At 34.8% G+C, this 14,848-nt stretch overlaps 1 protein-coding gene across 1 annotated transcript; it reads left to right on the top strand.

Moving 5' to 3' along the window:
• Positions 1–12,827: 12,827 nt before the first annotated feature.
• On the top strand, positions 12,828–14,092 carry LOC104907393 (RING-H2 finger protein ATL11). Its single transcript, XM_010696316.3, has one exon. The coding sequence runs from the start codon at positions 12,861–12,863 to the stop codon at positions 13,788–13,790; it is 930 nt and encodes a 309-aa protein (XP_010694618.2). The 5' UTR covers positions 12,828–12,860; the 3' UTR covers positions 13,791–14,092.
• The last annotated feature ends 756 nt before the right edge of the window (positions 14,093–14,848 follow it).

Raw genomic sequence — 14,848 nt, forward strand, 5'->3', positions numbered from 1 at the left:
AAGGTCAATTGTTAAAAGAAATCGATATTTACATTTTGTTGCGTCGTTTCATGGTTAGATTAAATGGAAAGGATATTACAGCCTCCCCGGCTTTCAAGGTTATTAAGCAGGAATCAGGTAACATCTATTTGCTAACACCCACGATCCCCTTCGAAATGTGTTTATAAATGATGTTTATAATTATGTTAAGGATTTTGCTATGTGATTCTATATGGATTGTGGGATTAAATTGTTTTCGAATAAGTTTCGTAAATGATGATCTTATGAGTTATTGATGCTCAAGTATGATTGATGAAAGATCTATGGCTTATGCGATGAATGCTAAACGAACGAAACATGATAAATAAAAGTGAAAGAGGTTATGGCAGTATAATGTTACGCTTATCTACTTTATGGTCGTGCACGTACCTTCGCACCCGTCGTACACCCGAAAAGGGAGCTGGGCTCCTTGAGGGGTACCGCATGCTATTTTGGTGCGAGCGGTGTATCCAAAAAGGGAGCAGGGCTCCTTGAGGATCATCGCATGGTGTGTATCCAAAAAGGGAGCTGGCTCCTTGAGGATCATCACATGGGGTTGTACCCAAAAAGGGAGCTGGGCTCTTGAGGATCATCACATGGTGGTGTACCCAAAAAGGGAGCTGGGCTCCTTGAGGGTCATCACATGTCTATACTTGCCAGTTACCAAGCTAAAAGATGAAAAGATAATGGGAACTTATGAAGTATCAAGATGCTATTTATAAATGTTTACTTTGCTATTATTTCATTACGAATTTGAAATATGTTTTACTATATTCTCTTCTCCCTGTTTGCAAATAAAATGAATTGAAATGAATTTACGTTGTTAGGGTAGAATGTTACTGAGCTTCGGCTCATGATGTTTTGTTTTCTGTTTTAGGTATGAGCATAGACATTGCAAGTGCGCTGTTAATAAGGAACATGTTCAAGGGAAAGTGTGCGGTATCTGGTGTTAGAGAAATTATTATTTAAGTCGAGTATTTATGTATATTTATCAAGGACTATTTAAGGTTTCATTGTATTAGTGGGCCATATCCCACAGGCTTAAGTTCCATTTCCGCTGCTAAGTATGAGAAATTGTGTTTAATTAAGATTATGAATTTTCGGGGCGTTACAGAATAGTTGTAAATAGATTCAATGGTTATTTTTCAGAAATTAAATGTAATTTTTGATTGATATTGGATGACTTTATTGTGTAAAATCTTTAATTATTATGAAAATTAGGATATTTTGAAGAAAATAGACAAGGATCCGTTTGGATCCAAATTCGTATGATATATACGGATCTGGATCCTCATTCTTATTATCCAATGAATCCAGGTAGGATTTTGACTTGCCTAAAAAAGGGATATGGATCTGGATCCTAGGGGACCCTGTCCAGATCCTATCCATTGCCATCTCTACAGTGGTGGGGGTGATGATGTGTAGAATCATTATGTTTAATCAATTTATGGTTAAAATCTAATAAAAATTAGGATGATATAATCAAATTATTATTTTCTTAAGTAAAGGCATTTTCGTAACTTTATTTTTAAATACTAAAACAAGTGAGTTTCCAATTATTGTATATTTTATGTTACATCACAAAATAACAAAGGTTGTATTTTTTTTTTTGTTATGGAGCAAATACAAATATATATATATGGTATCCCCCTCTTTCTTTATAAAATATACTAGCCTTTTGTGCACGCGATGCGTGCGATGATATTTTTAGGCCTAATATTACGTAGTAATATTAGTATTTAAGTTCACCTCCATTTCGTGAATAAGATTCTTCCATGTTCTTTTTATGTTGTTATTCATTTTTGTGATTTTGAATAGTCAAGTCTTATATGCGCATGTTCTTTTATAATCAGTATGATGTTCTTTACTAAATATCGTCATGTTCTTTTTTTTTGCTTTATTCATTTTTGTAATTTATAATAGTTTTTGATATGGATTTCAGTAAATTCTCTATGATCCCAAAATTGTAACCGAAAAAGTATAATACAATTTCAATTTTTTTTTCCTTGTTTAACTTCTAAATTCTGATTTCACAAATTGATATTTAAAAATTATCATCATTTTAATTTTTTTCCTTTTCTAAATGTTCACACTTTGAGTTTCAATTATATTTAAAATGAAATTTTAAAATTTTCATACACAATCTGATTTAGCATGAAATGGTCATTTTTAATTTTTCTCCTTTTATAAATTTTAACACTTTGAGTTTCAATTATAGGTGAAATTTTAAATTTTTCATACACAATCTGGTTTCGCATGAAATGATTTTCGCAAATTAATGTAATTTTTTTTTTCTGAAAATAGATTTTTGCAGAAGTTGTTCACAAAAAGGTTTGATATTGTTTTGTTTTTCAAATATATTTCTGTACATGGATATTTTTGCAAAAGTTTTGGGCAAAAGTTTTGGGCAAAAATTTTATATTGGAATTTTAAAAAAAGAACTAAATTTGTAACTTTTTCATCAGTGTCAGAAATGAATCAAATTTCATACACATCTTGTTTTCTGATTTTATATGAAACTGAATCAAATTTAAATCTAATTATATAAAAGCCCTTTTCAACTAATTGTTATTATCTCCATTTTTCCAACTACATAACAGTCGACTAATGTGAAATAGCTTTGAAGATTAAAAGAATTATGTACCTGTTTGAAAGTTCGCAAATCCCCGATGGACGAACGTGTGATATCACTATCAAAATCTTATATTTTTCTCAGATTTGTGTTTATAGGTAATTTTTGTGAGTATGTAATTGTGAATGGTTATTGAGAATAATGATTTGTAAGTGAATTTTGTGAATGTTTTTGTATGTATTGACGTCCTAGTATATTAGTTTTAGTTTGTAATTTAATTTTTAGTTTTTGTAAAGTTTTCTGATCATTTGAGTGATTTACGTGATTTTTACAACGTGATTTTCTCAACTACATGAGTGATTTGTAAAGTTTCCTCATATAAGTGATTTCTGAGTGATTGTTGAAAATTAATTGTCGGTGGCTTTGTTTGACTCCCATTTTGGTATTGAGATTTCTTTTTTGTAATTTAGAAAGGGAAGGGGGCAAAATAGTCAGTTCAAAAGAGGACACCGTTGCTCCCCCTTCCCTTATGTAATAGAGACTAACATTTTTTGCACGCGATGCGTGCTTGGATTTTTTCAAAACTGAAACTCGATTGTTTTCGACGTATGTAAAAGTCAAAATTTGAACGTTAGACATACAAAGTATAATGTTTTTATTTACAAAATTTAATTGGTTTAGTCTCTGTCACTTAAGTCTCTCACCAGTCTTTTTTTTTTTTTACTTTTCAAGGTCAAAATTCTATGAACAAAATAGAAATTTTATTGAATTTATCTCTGATTTCTAATATTATAATTTTTTAGTTGTTTTTGAATTAAGTACACTACTTCATATATTGTGAAGAAAGTGGACACTTGGATTTCAAGTCAAATTTTTGTGAGTATGTATTGACGTTGTAGTGTATTGGTTGTAGTTTGTAAGTTAATCTTTTGGTTTTTGTAAAGTTTCATCATTTGAGTGATTTGTTAATGTAAATTATACAATTCTATGATTTTAGTTGACTTGTGAGTGATTGTTATAATTTTATTTCCAGTATTTTTATTTGAATCTCCCTTTGGTTTGTAAGTGGATTTGTAATTTAGAAAGGAAAAGGGATAAAATAGTCTCTTCATTCGGGGACACCATAGCTCCCCTTCCCTTATATAATAGAGATATGTTGTACTTTAATTCTTGAATGATATTTTACATAAACCTTTTTACCTTGATAATTAATCGCTATAATATAATAGAAAGAGATAGGTCCAAATATATGTAAGAGTTTCATTATATATAGGAAACACTATGAAAAAGTAAATAATTTTTTTTCCTCGTCTAACTTCTAAATTATAATTTCACTACAAATACACCTCAGTTTTTTTTCCTTGTCTAACTTCTAAATTTTGTTTGCACACATTGATATTTAAAAATTTCCATCATTTCAAATTTGGTCCTTTTCTAAATTTTAACACTTTTAGCTTCAATTATATTTGAAATGAAATTTTGATTTTTTCATACACAATTTGATATTGGAATTTTTTTTTAGAAAAACAAAAATCGTTACTTTTTGCAAATTAATTTAGTTTTTTTTTTCTGAAAATGGATTTTTGCAAAAAATTGTTTGCAAAAAGTTTGATATTGTTTTGTTTTTCAAAATTTATTTCTGAACATGGATTTTTTGCAAAAGTTTTGGGCAAAAATTTAAATATTGGCATTTTTTTTAGAAAAAACTAAATTTGTTTTATATGAAAATGAATTAAATTTAAGTCTGATTGTATAAAAGCCCTTTTGAACTCATTGTTGTCATCTCCATTTTTTTAACTACATAACAGTCAACTAATTTCCTATTGTTTATTTCAACTAATGTGAAATAATTTGGAAGTTCGCAAATTATGCCGATGGATGAATGTGTGATATCACCGTCAAAATCTTATGTTTTTCTCAAATTTGTGTTTATAGGTAACTTTTGTGAGTATTTGTAAGTAAATTTTTGAAGTAAATGTTTTTTTATGTATTGATGTTCTAGATTATTAGTTTTACTTTGTATGTTAATTTTAAGTTTTAATAAAGTTTTTTAATTATTTGAATGATTTGCAACATGATTTTCTTAATTGTATGAGTGATTTGTAAAGTTTCTTCTTTTAAGTGATTTGTGAGTGATTGTGAGTGAGTGTTGTAAATTAATTTTTGGTAGTTTTTTTTGAGTCTCGATTTTAATTTTGAGATTCCTTTTGTAATTTAGAAAGGGAAGGGGGGCAAAATAGTCGGTTCAAAAGAGGACACCATAGCTCCCCCTTCCCTTATATAATAGAGATATGTTGTACTTTAATTCTTGAATGATATTTTACATAAACCGTTTTACCTTGATAATTAATCGCTATTACATACTTCCTCCGTTTTTTTTATAGATGTTACATTTTCCTTAAATGGAAATGTCATAATAGATGCTACATACCATAAATGGATTCCTTTTCACCATAAAAATCTTAAAATACTATTAAAAAGTTGGTGGTCCCCCACCTTCTCTTTTAAAATACTCATACTTTTTCCTTAACAAATGTTTTTTTATTCAAAAAGTGGTGGTCCCCTACTTTCTCTCTCTACCTTTCTTAAAAATCCCCCACTTTCTCTATGTAGCAAGAATAAAAACACGGAGGAAGTAATAGTAAAAAATAGGTCCAAATAAATGTAAAAGTTTCATTATATATAGGAAACACTATAAAAAAGTAAATAATTTATTTCCTTGTCTAATTTTTAAATTCTGATTTCACTATAAATACACCTTTATCTTTTATCATGACCCACCATTAATTGTTGAATGGTTTTTGAGAATAGTGATTTGTAAGTAAATTTTTGTAAATATTTTTTTGTATATATTGACGTTCTAGGTTATTAGCTAGTTTTAGTTTCTATGTTAATTTTAAGTTTTAATTAAATTTTCTGATTATTTTAGTGATTTGCATGATTTTTATAACGTGATTTTCTCAATTATATGGGTGAATTGTAAAGTTTCTTCTTTTAAGTGATTTGTGAGTGAGTGTTGTAAATTTATTTTAGGTAATTTTCTTTGAGTGCAGATTTTGATTTTGACATATTTTTTGTAATTTAGAAAGGGAAGGGGGCAAAATAGGCGTTTCAAAAGAAGACTCCATTGCTCCCCTTCCATTATATAATAGTGATATATAAATGATCACTAAAATAGCCCAAACCAGAGTATGTGGCGGACTTCAGACCCAGTGTTAGTTTTTGTAGTCCTCTACAAAACCTCTTCGAAATTGCTTTTGTGCTAGATTGAGGTCATGTGGGCCAAAGATAAAAAAAAAAAGCCTAATGTTGGACTATACAGAATATACTCACACGTACTTGTACTGAGAACAATTAGATTGGAAAATTTGACCCTCGTGCCAATTATAAGTGTGGCCCGCATGTTTTAAAAGGTTGCAAATTTATGGCCATTCCCAGTTCATTGAATGTTGAGAATATCAGACTTTTCAAAATGGACCAACTATAATTTGAACGAAGGTAATAAGGTATTGTATTGGGGCTGACTAATTTCTATACCGGTCCTCATAGACCGATAAGAATCGTCATAGTTAGTGTATTTGCTAAAGAACTGTTGACTACGTCATACCTGTTTTATCAGGATACCTTAACGGTACTCCTATCCTGGGCTATTCTCATATAGGCCTGGGCCTGATCCAATTACTATCTAATGCGCCTATGGGCCTAAAGATAAGTATTGGAAGAGGATAGAATTGTATCCAACCAATAGGAGTAGAGTCCCTTTCTAACAAGGACTCTTGCCGGCTCCTATAAATACCCCGTTAATATGAGTCATAAGGTACATTCATAATCATTATTATACTCCATTGGAGAGCTTCCGGTTTACCCATTACTAACTTAGGCATCGGAGGGGTATTCCTCGGATCAACCCCCGAGGTTAGTTTAGGTGCTCTGTTTTGCAGGACATCAAACCAGCTTACATACGCAGAGGATACCGGTTCACACCCTACCACTTATTCCATACCGGAACAAGTATCAACTTTCTTAATTTGATATCTCAAGCGGGCCGGACCCACAACAAGGCTTCATATTTTCCATTTTAGAAGAAAAATGATTAAAACAAATAAAAAAAGTATAAATTATTGTCAAATGTAAGTATTGTCTTTTTTTTTTTTTTTTTACTTTTTATGTAAAATCTATGCAAATATATTAAAAGTCGTATTTAAGAAAGTCTATGTGTCACGTGGCACTCTACTTAAACTTTTAATACAAATATTTTATGTCCATGCGTACATCTCAATTAAAAAATACATAAATATTGTGTAATTACAAGGTCTTAAATACGTGACCTTTGAAAAGAAAAGTAAGAGCTTAACCATCAAAATACTATTATTTTATTGTCTAATATTTAATTTGAAATAAAATATAATAAATTCTTATAATAAATATACTTGACTAAAAAGACTTAAACAAATATGTACATCTGTAACACTCTTATTACATAACTAACAAGAAACTATTGATGTCATATTCACATTTCCTTTTAAGCTATTATTTTCAAACTTAAACCTTTCATATTTTTTTACATATCACGTCATGACGTAGACTTTTCAATTTCTTGACGGACAAAAAAAAAAACAAAAAGTGACAAAATAAATTTTATGAAATTTAAGAATAACTACATTTTTGTTTATTGTAACTTACCTGAGTCATCAACCAAAATACTAGCTTTCCATCTTTAAAGCTCTCTATATTTTCACATCATTTTAGGATCCCTTATTTCTTTACTTTTGTTGGTTTGTTGACTTTTATGTGTTTAATTGAAATGTTTTAGTTCATGTTTAAAGAAAATATATGTAAATTGAAATAAACGGTAGATTGGAAAAGACATAATAGACAATGCAACAGAGAATGGAGGTGAAGTGTTATGCGGAAGCGTTTAATTAAACCAACAAGAATTCACAACAACCAAGCACACACACAAGAAAACAAGAAAGCGAATAAATGAACACACAAGATTTAACGAGGTTCACTATCAATGTGATAGCTACGTCCTCAAGGCAGGGAAAAAGATTGTTTCACTATGAACGAGACGATTACAAATACAATAGGCAAGATTCAATTGAATGGATTTCCAATTGAATCTCAAAGACTCTCTCTAATCTTCTCTATTGTGTTTTCTCTAATCTCTCTCTCTAGTATTTTGTGGTTAAAAGCCCTAAGTATGACAAAACATATTTATATGAAGTCTAAGATACAAGCCCTAAGTGGTAAAATAAAACCGAGTGAAGAAATCGTCCTCGCGCGTCGCGGAAAAAACAGCCCAGATCGCGACCCGCGACAAGCGTCGCGACCGCGAACCCCTCGCGATGGCCTCGCGATACTCGTCGCGACTCGCGACGACCTCCTGCCTTGCTGCTGCTCGCTGCTCCAAAAACAGTCTCGTCGCACCTCGCGACACAAGATCGCGACTCGCGACCGAGCTATTCCTTTTTGGTTCAGCTCCTTCGCAAGTCACATCTCACAAATCTCCACCTTGACTTGCATCTACTACACAACTCCACCTCGAAACCATCAACACAGCATGTATCTCTGCAACAGTACGCAAGATACTCCTTTCCCTTCCGGCTCATACATCTTTTACCCGATGCCAGACTTGCCCTCATATGAGTCTCACCCAATCTCGCCAAGATCGCTGACCACTCATCATGAACGACCCGGACTCACAGCCTATGAGATCCATGTTGCGCATTCACCTGAAACCCAATTTATTACCCGTCGGAAATCAAATCGCCTTCACTGAACCGCAAACACACTAGCTCCACCTTAATCAAGACGAGCCAGTACCCTGCCAGTTGCTCCAACTAGAGCCATTTGCACTTACGTCTAAGTACCTAAAACAAATCACCCTTGGCGCAGGGGAACTTCCGTCAAAGTTCTTCTATGCTCGCGCCGGAGCACTCCACCCCGTTCTCACTGGAACGCAGACAACTCCTCCTGGAGTTCCAATCTAGCTACCTCTTGGTGACTCCTCCCAGAATCACCTCTCAACCCAACACTCCCTGGCAAAGACATGTCGCTCGAGATCCCATAGCTATAAGCTGGCACACAAGTATCGATAGAACCGAACCTTATCATACCAATCTGCTGCTGAGAGACCCTTGGTTGTTCTTCTTGATGACCCTCAGTTTCAACCAGTTGTGTAGAAGTTCCCACAAACTCTACCTCACTGTTGACACTCTCATCCTCAGCCCAAGTAATACTCTTCAACCCGGTTGTTGAACTCATTCTCATTGACTCCGACCCCTCAACATGTGAGAAGCCCCCATAAGCTCCACCTCACACTCAAGACCATCATTTTTCAACCCAGAATGCAGCTTCAACTCAGAATCATCTCTAGCCAGTGCGTACCCTGCAAATCATACAAGTTACCCACACTGACTTCACGCCACGAAGTAACTCACAAGAACCCTTCACCACACGCAAAACTCCATCCCCTCCTTGGAATCGAAAACCCTTACGGTCTAACATCCCAAGAGATATAAGTTTCTCTTAAGTTGTGGAACATGCCTCACGCCTCTAAGATCCTTAACTCTCCCATCATGCATTCTAAACCTCACAGAGCCTACTCCAACCACCTCACACACCGTATTGTCACCCAAAGTAACACTACTCTTGCATAAGCTATAGGTCGAAAACATCTCCTTGTCAGAACACATATGTGAAGAACATCCACTATCTAGAACCCACTTATCTTCTAAGCTTTCTCCTCATGGACAATTAGAGCTAAATCCTCCTCAGATCATAGTCAACCTTATTTTGTTTTGCAAAAGAAGCCGAACCATCCTTCTTAGGACATTCACTCTTCCAATGACCCGGTTCTTTACAATAATGGCAAAGATCACTACTTTTAGGGCCCTTCGACCTAGGTTTTCTCCTATCCCTACTCGAATCTCCCTTATTTTTCTCAGCATTTGCTACCAAACCTGCAGAATAATCACGATCCTCTACCATATCACCAGTTGCTTTATGACGCAATTCCCTAGTATAAAGTGCCGACTTTACCTCCTCTAGGGACACAGTGTCTTTTCCAACCACAAAAGACTCTACAAAATGTTCATAGCTACTTGACAATGAAACCAACAATATCAACGCAGCATCCTCATCCTCAATCTTAACATCTAAATTACGCAAGTCCAGTAAAATAGAATTCAAACGATCGAGATGATCTTTTAGGGACATACCTTCTCTCATGCGTAGGCCAAACAACCTTTGCTTCAATAGCAATTTGTTTGTGAGCGACTTTGTCATGTACAAGCTCTCCAGTTTCAACCACAAACCTGCAGCCGTGATTTCATCTGCAACCTCTGTGATGACATCGTCCGCCAAGCATAGCAAGATAGTGGAGTGTGCTCTTTCCTCCATAGATTCCAACTCAGCCTCAGTTAGACCAGTCAGATTTCCCTCTTTTCGATGTCGTTGTGAAACCCTTAATCAATGGTTTCCAGATACCTTGTTGTTTCAATAAAGCTCTCATCTTTATCTGCCATAGCCCAAAACTATTCCTTCCCGTAAACTTGTCGATCTTTAAGGTTGTTGTTGCCATGTCCCAAAAGCGATTAACCCCGGTGTTAACCTGTAGCTCTTGATACCACTTGTTATGCGGAAGCGTTTAATTAAACCAACAAGAATTCACAACAACCAAGCACACACACAAGAAAACAAGAAAGCGAATAAATGAACACACAAGATTTAACGGTTCACTATCAATGTGATAGCTACGTCCTCAAGGCAGGGAAAAAGTTGTTTCACTATGAACGAGACGATTACAAATACAATAGGCAAGATTCAATTGAATGGATTTCCAATTGAATCTCAAAGACTCTCTCTAATCTTCTCTATTGTGTTTTCTCTAATCTCTCTCTCTAGTATTTTTGTGTTAAAAGCCCTAAATATGACAAAACATATTTATATGAAGTCTAAGATACAAGCCCTAAGTGGTAAAATAATACCGAGTGAAGAAATCGCCCTCGCGCGTCGCGGAAAAAACAGCCCAGATCGCGACCCGCGACAAGCGTCGCGACTCGCGAACCCCTCGCGATGGCCTCGCGATACTCGTCGCGACTCGCGACGAGCCTCCTGCCTTGCTGCTGCTCGCTGCTCCAAAAACAGTCTCGTCGCACCTCGCGACACAGATCGCGACTCGCGACCGAGCTATTCCTTTTTGGTTCAGCTCCTTCGCAAGTCACATCTCACATGAAGTTTGATAAGAGTTTTGATAAGAGTAAGGTACACCTTCAAGAAAAGAATGAAGGTGGAGTTTTTTATTTGATAAGAGTAAGGTACAACTTCAAGAAAAATAAGAGAATTCCCTCAAACATGTGCTTGGTGGGATATGGATATTCGATCCTCATCCTCACGCCTTTAAGTCAGGAAGCTCGGTCCAAGCTTCGTGAGGAAAATGATATATTACAAAGGCATGAAATACATCATGAACACTATACATTAATAGTAATATCGTAAGTAGGACTAACAATTAAGTCGATTTTCGTGTTCGGATCGATAATAAATGAGTTAAAAATCGCTCAATCCAAACCTAACCCATTTAGTAAATAGGTTGAAAAACTCAACTTTGAGCCAATACATTTAATAAACAGGTTACGTGTATAACTCGTTTAACTCATTTAACCATAATCATCATTATATTGAAAAATAATTATTTTTTTAAAAAAACTAATTGAGCAAGTTCAATTTTAAAAGTATGCATGTTTAGAGTTTCTTGAAATAATTATGACATATTTATGGATATTTTACTTTTCTTAACCAAATTTCAGATTTAACAATATATTTTTTCAAGAATTTTTTATATGTTTAAGTTAATAAGGTCAAAGCATGTCATTTTTAGGTCGAATATGTCAAACTCAATCCTGAACCTTACCCATTTAATTAAATAGGTTAATCGTGTCCACCCATTTACTTAAATGGGTCAAAATTCAAATCCTAACCCTCTTATTTTAAGTTAGGTTTGGATCGGGTTGGATCAACTCTTACCATTACTAATTGTAAGTAAGCCTTTTATTTGTCGATCATATAATGACATTTATATAAGCAAAAGGGCTAATCATCTTTTCTCATTGTTTTTTTTTTGAGGGGAATCGCTTCTCATTGTTCTATTAACATAACAATGTTTGTAACTCTACGAAAAAAAGTGTTGCCTTTATTTCAAACTAGGGAAGTATTAAGTATTACATAATGTTCCTATACATTTATATATCTAAAAATTTTATCAAAAAATTTAATAGATAAAATTGATCTCAAAATCCTGAACTATAGCGCGTGTGCACCAAACAACCCCAACAAAGACTTATAGTCAGAACACCTCAAAGTACGGACCTGGTTGCACCCCTACCATATATGAAGTTGGTAACCGGAATTTTCACGGGCTATAAGCCGAGTGTCAGATGTTGCGCAACCATAGAAGCGTTTTCTTTTATTATTATGGTAATTTCTAAGTAGTTTGGACTAATGCAGCAATCAACGTTGACAGTAAACCCTACCATTACCTAAACTGGTATTTGAATTTTTCTTGAAACTTGAAGATGAAGCTGAGCTCATTGTTGTTACACAGATTTGACTCTTTCAGAATTTAGGGTTCATTTGAAAATAAAGAGACAGTTCGAGGAAGTAAGAGGAAATTTGAGGAAGAAAGTATTTGTCTCCGGTTGAGGAAGGAGAAAATGAACGCACATGCCTTTTTTTTTTGCTTAAGTAAAGAAATTAGGGTTAAAAAAGAAGAAAATAAGAAATGAGGGAGAATTCGGTGAGAATTCCGAGCACTGACCTCATTTATGATACAGACTGCACTCGAGTCCATATTTTGGGGTGTTCTGACTATAAGTAATAGTTGGGATTGTTTGGTACACCCGCGCTATATTCATGTTCAGTTCAATTTCACCAATTTAATATCATCTATATATATTGGATATCAACAAGTTTTTGCTTATATAATACATCACCGGATGTCATTTTTAGTACTTTTCTTTTGCATATTCTTGGATAATACTATCTTATCTAATTCACGTTTTATGCAAATTATAGTATTAAGATTATGTCAATTCTATCATTTCATGACAACATGCATCTATCCTCGCTTCTAAAGTCAGAGTACGACGTCTTCTATTCCCTCGTATTGTAAATTTGTAATCCAAACTTTTAGTCATTTACAACACAACTCTCCTCTCCTTTGTCCCCCCTCTTCTTATCTCAACTCAAATGCCGTTGACTATCCATCATGGCAAAAACGTTCATCATACTTATCCTCCTTCCACTCCTAAGTCAACTCGTTCGAGCCCAGCCAAGTGTGCCTGGGCTCGAACCAGACTCACCGGGTGGCGCAAGCTTTAGCCGGCCTAAGGACGTTATTATCATCGCGGTAATCTCCGCCCTCTTGTTTGTAGGCTTTTATTTCATCTATCTATGTTACTGCCTCGATGACCACTCCATTGGTATCGGCAGGTGGAGTAGTTGGAATGCCTGGCGACCTTGGAATATGGCAGGTTCATTCGGACATTCACGTCATAAGGCCTCGAATGGACTCGATTTCGACCTCGTCAAGAGCTTACCGACTTTTGAATATGGTACCATTAAGCCCGCATTGATCAACAAAGGCGCGTTAGAGTGTGCAGTTTGCTTAACGGAATTCAATGACAAAGATATACTACGTTCGATACCCAAGTGTAACCATGTTTTTCACGCTGATTGCGTTGATAATTGGCTCGTTGGCTACGCTACTTGCCCTATATGTAGATTACATCTCACAGACGCAGATATTTTGGATCAGAATCTTACAACACTACATTATGACGATACAATTGTAGATTTTGGAGATGACAAAGTGGAGATTATGAGGTTTAGCCGTAAGATGAGGAACTTGTCGATGACCGAACCGCCAAGATTGATGGGGATGCTATCGAGGTCGTTATCGACGGGAAATTTGGCGGCGAGGCAGTCGGGAAATATGGAAAGATTTGGAATAGATGATAAGGATGATAGAAGAGGAAAGTCTGATAGTTGGGTTTACAGTTTGTCTCCAATTGAGGCTGTTACTACTAGGAGTACGAGTCGAGAGGGTTCTACTCCCGCTACTCCTACGACAACTTCAAGCGAAGAGGGCTCTTCCCTTGCTGTTGTTCCTGTTGAACCGACTCAATTGCCCGTTTGAGTTTTCGAATTTTGACTTGTAAATATTGTATGATTTAAATGAAATTGATTTATCCTTCTTCTTTCTTCTTTCTTCTTTTATTATAAATTTTTATCTATTTATATTGAGGAACTCTTTCTTCTTAATTCATTTTTGTATCCCAGACTTTCACTTGTATTTGTACTGGATTTGCTACATTATTGTTGTACAAAAATTATTAAAAGAGACGGTCTAATTTTAATATAAAAGTAGACCTAGTCACTAAATGGATTAAACTAGTGACCAAAAGAAATTAACCTAGTTACTATTGGGCTTATTCTATTTTTAATATTGGGCTTACAGTTGCCTAATTTTAATTTAAAAGTAGGCGGTCTCTTACAAGACGAACTCATTGTTGTAAGACATGGAGGCTGTTCGTATAGATACATGTAGCACATAGTACTATCTTTTTAGAATGCTACATTTTTGTGATATGTCTGACAAAAGTATAGCCAATTTACAGTTTTCTACAAATGGTGCTTGTTAATATAAGGAACTTCTTAGTCATGATCACAATAAAATTTGCTTGATGCAATCACTTAGATGCGAACTTTATTTCCTAACTAGTTGTAACATTTACTTTGACCCTTTGGAGTATATGGCTGCATCGGAATGAGCGACTTTTCGCAATATTGCCCCAAATGTCAACCGAATTACTCAACAGATTTGAGATATTGAAGAGTTTGATTCACAGTTGTCAACTCTTCCTTGTTTTAATAATCTTCGCTTTCTTCACCCTCCAGAACAAAGCATGGATACTCCTCCAGGTTTTCTTGGTATACACTTGGATAATACTCATTCAGGTTTCTCAAAGCACATAATTCAAATTGATGCAACTTGGCATAAACAATCAAAGGCTATGGGTTGTGCTTGTTTTCTTCATAATTCTCCTTCTTGCTCAAGTATTCCTCCTTATGGTGGTGGAACCTATGGTTTAGCCACATCTGCTCTACATGCTTAAGCTCAGGCCCTCCTTAAGGAAGGCCCTACAGTGGGCAACCTCTTAAAGAATGTAGAGGATTACCTTCATCACAAATTGC

The sequence above is a fragment of the Beta vulgaris genome, chromosome 4, assembly GCF_026745355.1.
Source record: "Beta vulgaris subsp. vulgaris cultivar EL10 chromosome 4, EL10.2, whole genome shotgun sequence".
NCBI classification, from domain to species: Eukaryota; Viridiplantae; Streptophyta; class Magnoliopsida; order Caryophyllales; family Amaranthaceae; genus Beta; species Beta vulgaris.